The following is a 9,778-nucleotide window of genomic DNA, read 5'->3' as shown; positions in this document are numbered from 1 at the left end:
ATGGTGGAGACAGTCATGAGTGGAAGAGGAAGTGGAAGAGGTAGCGGAAGAGGTAAGAGATTAAGGGCAAAGCCTATGTCTCGTTCAGCCCGGGCCGGGCTGCAGTTCCCTGTGGGTCGTGTCCACCGGCTGCTGCGTAAAGGCAGCTATGCTAAACGTGTCGGTGCCGGCGCCTCGGTCTACCTGGCAGCGGTTCTGGAGTACCTGACCGCTGAGATCCTGGAGTTGGCTGGAAACGCTGCCCGCAACAACAAGAGGACCCGCATCAGCCCCCGTCACCTACAGCTGGCTGTCCACAACGACGAGGAGCTAAACAAACTCCTGGGCAGAGTCACCATCTCCCAGGGCGGTGTGATGCCCAACATCAACTCCTATCTGATAAAGAGCAAGAACTAGACAGCTTGCCGAAGCCTACAAAGCTGCTCAGCGATGCCGATAATGATGAGAAATCCAACCAGAATCCAGGACAGGGAAGGGGTTTCCGCGGAGTCGGCAGCAGAGGCTGAGGCTGATCTTCACTGGCAAACGAGTGATGCCTCAGACGCATGCTGAGGCAATCCTACCCTCAGTCAGGGAATCTAGATCTTTGTCAAGGCCCTGACTCTGGCAAAGACCAACTGTGGATGGAGGCTGAGCCAGATGATAACATTGAGGGCATAATAATGACCAAAATCCAGGACAAGGGAGTGATTCCCTCTGATCAACAGTAGGGGCTGATCTTGGCTGGCAAACAACCTGGAAGATGGCCGCACCCTGTCTGTCTGACAACACGGAATGAAGGAATACACCCTCCACCTAGTGATGCATCTGAGGGGAGGAAAGCCTGCACTGGAAAGACCATCGCCCTGGAGCTTAAACCAAGTGATAACATTGAGAATATCACGGCCAAGATGCGGGTCATGGAAGGGATTCCGGCGGACAGCAAGCAGAGCAAACACCTGGAAGATAGATGCACCCTGTCTGGCTGCAAACATCCAGAAGGAATCAACCCCAGGACAAGACCTGCGTCTTGGGGGAGGGCAGAAAGTGATTCCATAATATTTTTCTTTTTACACTTTTTTTCCCCCCATGGCTTACAAAGATTTGACATGCAACATCTCAAATGTTCAAGCAAATGTAAGACATGAGGTGCTAAGAATCCAACATGACAGGTTGCCTGCAGAAAGATTTCCAAACCTTATATTAATTTGAATTAACTTTCCAGGATTTTTTTTAAAATAAACAAGCAAACAAACATTTGCAAGTTTACCATTTTATATCTAAAAAAAGAGAAATACTACACCAACAGTGGGGAGTGGCAGAAAATCTATAAACATACATCTACACACATACATATAAAAATGGGCTGTGCTGTGGGTGGTAACGCACCCAGGCGCCCAACAAAAAAAATGTTTGCCTCTCAAAATCCAACCCTACGTCCTCGTTGTGAGAGGTGGAAGCAGGTCATGCTGACTAACTGGGCTCTGGTAAAACTGCAATGCTGGCTTCTCACCAGCACACAGGTCCTCACATTCCATGTTCCTACAGTACAGTGATGGATCTCCATTCTTCCTCATTCTCTTGTAAAATTTTAATTTTTCTGGGTTGCATCTTAGTCTTCCTCATTCCCTTGTAAAATTATTTTTTCTAGGTTGCATCTTTAGCTTAGTTGAGTAGTTTGTATACAGCATATTGAAATACCATCACGCAGATATTATTTCCATATAAATGTATTTTTAGTTAGTAATCTAATATGATTATATTGTTGTTGTTGTAGTTGTTATATTAAAATACAGCCTGAAAATGACGATTCAACAGTTCAAGTCAACACGGACTGTTAGAATTTTTAATCTGTGGGAGTCTAGCCATTTGAGTTTATGGGGTGCATCTCTCCACTCCGACATGTCTCCTTTCCGACATGTCTCCATTCCGACACTAACCCTATCTCTAACCCTAACCCTAAACCTAACCCCTATGGGAGTGTTGCCACTCCGACAAAAAGAAGTCAATTTCGGAGTGGCGACATGTCGCAATGGAGAGAGCCTCCCGAGTTTATAACACGATTTTCTAATGATCTGACAGGGATAGATTTACAGCAAATCTGTACCAGGACCATGCAGGTGTTTGGAACTAATGGATCTGGTTTGCAGGAGCGCACATTTTTTAAATCTATATTTTCATGGTTATAGTTATAGTAGTTCTCATTGTGAATGGCTCTTAAACAGGTCATAGACAAGTCTAATGAAAGAAAAAAAAAAACATTAAGCCTAAATGCAGCTCTGGTCTTAACATAGAAAAAGGTTAGCTGGCCTTTTCTGCATTAATCTAGAGGATAGGTTTCAATAGCCAATGTATTAGATGCATAGGATCTTTATATAAAAACCCAACCGCTTGAACAAAGATAACCGGCCATCTGACAGGCAGTTCTAAGCTGTTTTAGAGGCATGTGCCAGAGCTGTTGTATTACCATCACTCTTGCAACATTCATAGTCTTTAGCTCAATCTATTCGACAAAACAAGGAGCTGAACACAATCACCATATCAAAAGAGCAACTTAACATAAGACTTTGAAGATGATAGTATTACCAAATTCTTCCCCAACTTGTGAAAATATTACAAAAATATACTACCTTAACTGCATACCAATTAAGGCAATCATGCCGGAATATAAATCGAAGTGTGGTGCTAAATCATTGGACTACTGGGAGTGCCAATCACTAAGGAACTTACAACAAACTACGATGCAATTAATATAGAAATAATAGAAAACTTGTCCTGTCCGAGGGGAAATATTGAGTAGAATATTCCCAGGGTTCGTGACAATGAAGAAAAAAGGTCAACATTGGTACTGGACTTAACAGAATTTGGGCCATGGAATGAAACGTGCTGCAGTGGCTGTTTTACCATTTCTTATCACTGACAGTCAGAATCCCAAACTCTGTGTTTATAGCGTGGGATTACCCGATATCCTGGTTTATCTGAGCCGGAGCAAAGCCAAGCGTAACATTTAAGACACTCCAAAATGACAAGGAAAAGGGGTCTAGTACAGCCAAATCTCAGAGAGAACTATTACACTGCCCAAATGAGATACACGCTCTATTGGTGCTCCCCATGGAGTATCAGGCTAGATGGAAACACATTGCAATAAATCTGGGTCAATCTCATCCTCAGGCCAGTCTACACTAGGTGGAAAAGACTATACGGACCAAAAGGGAGACAATTCTATCTTAGAGGAATCGCTGAAAATATCGAATGAGATTGTTCGAATAAAAACAAATAAAACAAAACACAAATTTAAATGAGACAGAAAACCTCTCAGTCCCGCGGGCAGTATTGTGCAAGGTTAAACGTTACAAGAGCAAACACAAATTAAACTGAGCTAGTTCATAGTTTACAATATATGAGAAATATGAATTAAGTTCACAGTCCCAAAAATGTTTTAGGAGCTCACAGCTATTTTATCCTGTCTTATTATCAACTTAAACCATCAACTTATACTCATTTGTTTGCTCAAAACATTTGAATTGAACGCACTCCCCCGACATAAACCTGCAATAGATGAGTTAGCCAAACCCTTGCATTTCAGCACCCAGCACCATAGGGAATGGACAGCAATGAACGCAATGATCACACACACACACACACACACACACACACACACACACACACACACACACACACACACACACACACACACACACACACACACACACACACACACACACACACACACACACACACACTTATGGATGGCTCACCCCATATGAGCCATGCCATAAAGGTAGGATATAGCCTTTACTGTATATTATGCAATGAAACTTTTGTGAAGGAAAAGAGTCACAGCTGTGTATTTTTTCCCTGTCATTATCAATGTGCTGCATGAACGAATAATGGTTTTGAATTAAAAAGAAAATAATCAGATTGTTTGGAGATGAGGTCCTACTCTTTAGACTGAAATATTCACAGCGTGTTAGAGCAGCGAGCTACAGTGCACAATCATGTGACATCAAGTAGAACTCTGTTACCAACTAGAAAGATGTGTTCCCTGGTCTGTTATTTGAGTTATTGGCATTTAATTGAACAATCTGTATTCATTCTTTATTCACCAACTCACCAACATACTCTTACTCTTAACAATGCGTCAACTTTACGTTCATTATTTCTTTGTTGTAGGGCAGAAACCTCTTATCTCCACATTTGACTTTGTGTTTGTTCTTTTGTAAATTCACTACAGTAGTGGTTCTCAACCTGTGGGTCCCAAAATTATTTTTTGGGGTCCCCAGATGATTAGCTTAATGTGAAACACTGTTTTCTCACTCAAAAGTAAGCAAACCAACATAAAGTTTAAGTGTATTGAGGGTATAAGCACATTTCTGGTTGGAGGTTGAGAACCACTCACTACAGCAGGGGTCCTCAAATACAAATCTTGAAGGTCCAGAAATATTTTTTTGAAACAGGTCCGGGTCCGAAAAAAAAAGGCGAAGGCGAAATAAGGCGGATACATTAATACAGTATGTACTGTATGTATGTATGTTTATTATAATCATTAGAATTGTTTATTTTAATTATTATTATTATTATTTGGAACTTTGGAAATCTCAGTTGGAACTGTTACCCCTGCTACCCGATGCTGGATAAGCGGTTGAAGATGGATGGATGGATGAATGGATAATTATTTATGCATGTAGAGTAGGCTACATTATTTACATTTATTGTGTAGCAATAAAACACTGGCTTATAGTTTAATTATTGGAAACTAAAGAGCATAAATGCAATATTAGGCTTGTCATTCAGAATGGAAAATAAAGTGAAACTTAGCGTGAGGGGGAGAGGATTACTTGACATTCAGTTGACACACGTACTGCACAAGCCAGACTGTGCTGACAGATTGCCTATGTCAAATGGCCAGTCAAATCAGGGTCAACGAGTCATAGTTATTAACCTAACACAGCCTAGGATAGCTGGCAATAATATGCGACGACACATCACATTGTTAAAGACGCATGATCACGCATTGCGAGTTTCGCGACCATTTCTCGTCTAATGCAAGCAGTTGGAGCCTTACATCGTGGATATTAATGTGTTGCTGTTGTCCTCTCCAATTGAACAGCCAAAGGTAGAAGATCTCTAAGTTATTAATCCAGTGGGAGCAATGGTTTCCAAGAGGTTTTAGCAACTTTTTCAGGCAGCGAGCGGCATGAGTGTGTGGAGAGGGGAGGGGAGGGGGGAGCAGCATGGAGAGCAGACTGCTTCGGAGGGAAGGAAAACCTTTGATCTACAAGCCCACAGCACGTTGCACCCGCGACGCTTTGTGGGCTTGCAAATTGGCGTAGGGGACGGGGTGTGTCTTGTGAGCCTGTGTATGTGTTTGAGCGAATGAGCACATACACACCCACGCACACACAAACACAAATCACACACAGTCAGTCCGATCGTCAGATACAACTGTGCGGAGATTTCTCAGAAATGTGCCGCGGTCCGGACAGAGGTGCGCCTGGGTCCGGACATGGACCGCGGTCCGCCTATTGAGGACCCCTGCACTACAGCATCACACAAAAATATGAAAAATGACAGATCTGCAAAACCTCCTCCTTCCACCTCAGAAACATTTAAAAACTCCACCCTACACTCATGCTAGCAGATTCCGAAAAAAATGTCCACGCCTTCGTCTCCTCCAGGTTGGACTACTGTAACGCATTTCTCATCGGGATCCCTAGCAAGAGCCTCTAAAGACTCCATATCCAGAACAGCACTGCTAGGATCCTGATGAGAGGGTGCGAACACAAACATCACACCCATCCATCCTCCGTTCACTCCACTGGCTTCCCGTCTCTTTCCAGACTCATCAGTGCATCCACGGCAACGCTCCTTCCTACCCCAAGGAATTAGTCTCCCCATGCACAACCCTCCACCCACAACCTCCGCTCTTCAAACACCGACCTCTTCAAAACCCCCGAGACCAACCTACAGTACGTACCATGGGCGACTGGGCCTTCTGCTCGGCCACCCCCGACTGTGGAAAACACCCCCTTGCCCACCTGAGAGCACCACAGTCGGCTGACTCTTTTAAGAGAGAACTAAAGACCTACCTTTTCAACAAAGCTTTTTCTTTTTTTTTAGCTACACTAGTTTTAGCTCTAGGCTTTATATGTCCTCTTGTTTTAAATGGTTTGTTTCTTCAGTTTCTTAGATATTCTTTTTTTCTATGGAGTGGTGAGTCTTTTTTTTTATGCAATTGCCCTTTGTAGCACTTTGGGATTTTCACAAATGTAATGTGCATTATACATATTATTACAAGTAAAACGCCCTGAATAAAACCTATTATTACTTGCGTTCGGTGCCATCTGTTTCCGGCCAAATTAGGGAGCAGCCTTCTCTGTGACGTCACCACCAACAAGTGCGACCTGATATAAATAAACGTTCACTCTAGATGTGAGGTCACCAACGGCACCAACCAAAAAGTAAAAAGTGTCGTCACATACCCACATACTCAGCATCGATCTAAGTACTTGCGCGCAACAAGTGCACAAGACGCAAGTTGGCACCTCGACAGAGTGCAGTCTAGTTATTATTACTATTACTTTTGATGTAACAGTTTTCCCTCAGAAATATGAGCATGTTCAATGAGCATGCATTTTAGGTGAGGAGAAAAAGCATTGACAGCTGTGGGCCTACCCTTAGAAAACAAAACAAAACTAACTTTTGAAAAACTCAAAAGAGAATTTAGTTTAGAAAATGGGACCTCGTTAAGATCTACAGCTAAGAGACGTCTATGAAACAATAAAGAAAAAAAGAATTTCAGCAGAATGTAATGAAGTGATTGAAGCGTTGACAGGTATGTACAAATGAACCACTTCAAGGTCGTTTCTAAACTGTTTACAAAAAACTTAATAGAAGTAATTCACGCGTGCACTACAAACAAAATGGAACTACAATTGAACATTAGCGTTAACTGTCAATTGCCAAATAATGATTGATGTGTAGATGTAAGAACTTTCCACTTGCCTATTAAAATATAACAGGAATTTGGATGGAAGAATTTAATCTGCTTTTTATAACACACCACATAAAAGAAGAGAAAAGGCAAACAGCCGCTATGTTGGTGACAGTGTGGGCAGCTGAATAGCGATCACTCAGGTATTTTCTGATCATTTATGAACAGTAAATTACAAGCATTTTGGGAAAGCGCGCATCAGGAAAGACTTGAGGGAGTGCGGTGCCCGCTGTCATGTAGTTCAGATATGTGGTAGTCCAGATTCCAGAACCACAGATCCAAGTTAACCAATATGTCCATATATGAGCATTGACAATACGATGCACAAAAAGTTAGGAAACCTAACGTTGGTCCTTTATATCAGTGGTTCTCAAACTTTTGGGGCTTCAGTACCCCCTTTTCCTGATTTCTGAATACAAGTACCCCTTTTAATCGACAACAACATTTTGACTAGGAAATACTGACATCAAAAGTTCAGTTTTTATGCCAATATGTTGAGGATAAAAGTAAGTAGCCTGTTTTCTATTCAGTAACAGTAACAATTGTTACTTAATTGGGTTTAAAGCTATACAGAGCAGCACATTCACATACATTTGACAGTGTTTTATCATTAATCATTACAGTAAAATAAACATTTCCATTTTCCATTTTCTCTCAAGTACCCCCTGTAGTACCTCTGCGTACCCCTAGGGGTACACATACCCCCATTTGAGAAACATTGCTTAATATCTCCCCTTTAATAATACCAATTGGTATTGTGTTTTATATAATTTTTGATTGTTGATTAGTTACCTTTACAACGAGGTACAGTTTGTATGCATGGGGCATTTGTGGAATGAGCAACACAGCAAGACGTGTGGGTATAGTGCCCCCCCCCCCCAAAAAAAAAAAAATTGTCAAAATGGCCTGCAATACTGTTCTGTTGGTATTCACCTTTTTGAAAAAACAACATATTGGCAATTTTTTTACACTTTGTTAGAGATGGGTACAACTGGTACTCTGACAATGCCCCAGACATATCTCAGACATATCGATTGGATTGACGGTGCGATGTAGGTGTGAGGGCTCCGTAGCGGCCCGAACCTCTAGTAGGCTAGTGAAATTAACCTATCTACAAGTTACATACATTGTGACACGTTGTGAGCTTGTAGATACAATATTTTCACTATTATTGAAAATATTAGCATTGGAAAATGTACAGGTATATTGGGGCCACGGTGGCGCAGTCGGTAGTGCTGTCGCCTCACAAAGGTCCTAGGTAGGTTCGATTCCTGCCGGGGACACTGTGGGCGCTGGGGGTGTGTTCTCTCCTCCGTGTCATCAGTGCCCACACCCTAGGTGGGGTTGACAAAAGGGCCTTTCTATGTGGAGTTTGCATGTTCTCCCCGTATCTCCTAGGGTACCATCACACAAAACAACAAAACAAGCAGTAATCCTGGTCTCTATACTGCACCTGATGGAGGGGAAAGGAACTGGTTGGAATACATGTTCCTTCCACACGTTACGTCTAAACGTGGAAACTCCCCCGTCAGGTGAAAAGAAGCGACTTGGACTCCTCATGCATAGAAGGAAGCATGCCATGAGGTCAGTCCGTTGTCTCCCCAGGTTGGCAGAGGGAGTGTAGCTCCCAGGATTACATTAGATAATTGACACTGGGTGAAAAATTGGTTACAAAATCTTGGGATAAAAATGTAAGAAAAAAAATAATAATACAGCAATGTATCGATATGAAAAAGAAAATGCTTTTTTGTACTTTTGAAGACAAGTATTTTATACGATAAGTGGTCCAGTACTTTCACTCAAGGACATATTTGACGCAGGAACTTTCAATTGTATTTGAGTCATATTTAACCAAGAGCAGCCTATCTACTGTACGTATACTTTGACTCAAGAACGGAGGTTGAATGAATGAATGACCTTTATTTATATAGCACACGTCACAGCATGAAAGCACAAGTGCTTTACAGAGATACACAATAAAAAAATCACACCCGTGTGAAGTGGAGCTGTGTGTGTGTGTGTGTGTGTGTGTGTGTGTGTGTGTGTGTGTGTGTGTGTGTGTAGATCATGTGTACCGATTTTTGTGACATTTGAAGAAAATATGTAGGAAAAGGAGCAAAAAGTGTGTTTTGGAGAAAATTCAAGATGGCGGAAAATCTATCCTGGCGCAAATGGGCGTGGCCTATATGGGGAGATGCGTCTTGACCCAAGGAATCCAGGGAAAAAAGAATTTTAATTTTCCGATCTACGGTTCAAGAGTTACGGGGCAAAACGTAAAGTGGGCCGTTATAGCGCCACCATGAGGCCGAGTGATGTAATTATTTTTCGATTCATTCTTAAAATCATTATGAATCTCCTCTCCGAGGTTTGAAACTGTAGCTCCTATGGTTTACGAGAGAAAAATACTTGAAAGTGATTTCTTGCATTGTCCCATTATAAGTCAATGGGGACAATTAAGCGTTGTTTTTTGCCGATTACGTCGGCATGGTAAGGCGGATCGGAACGAAAGGTAATAGAACACCATTCCCGGCCGAGCCGCACATTTTGATGTATATATTGCGCGAGTGGCGTAAATGGTGCGGCACTAGTTACGCGCCGAAGTCAGGCTGAGTCAGGCTACATACACACACACACACACACACACACACACACACAGACACACAGACACACAGACACACAGACCCACACAGCCACGTATAGGGAGCCTGTGTTTCACACAGCTCCAAAAGTAAACTCTACAATAACAGGAGGCGATTATTGCAGAGAAAACACCAATCAATAAAAGAGAATAAATTAAAAACACCA

The 9,778-nt window shown here is 42.2% G+C and overlaps 1 protein-coding gene across 1 annotated transcript; it reads left to right on the top strand.

The window, feature by feature from the left end:
* On the top strand, positions 1–396 carry LOC308304620 (histone H2A.J-like; the record flags this gene model as incomplete). The annotated part of the gene is made up of 1 exon (XM_080749245.1): positions 1–396. The coding sequence occupies one exon, from the start codon at positions 1–3 to the stop codon at positions 394–396; it is 396 nt and encodes a 131-aa protein (XP_080605371.1).
* Positions 397–9,778: the final 9,382 nt, after the last annotated feature.

Source organism: Nannobrachium achirus (genome assembly GCF_963921795.1).
Source record: "Nannobrachium achirus genome assembly, chromosome: 19".
In the NCBI taxonomy this organism is placed as follows: Eukaryota; Metazoa; Chordata; class Actinopteri; order Myctophiformes; family Myctophidae; genus Nannobrachium; species Nannobrachium achirus.
The sequence above is the reverse complement of the archived record's forward strand: the minus strand, read 5'-3'. Positions and strand labels throughout refer to the sequence as shown.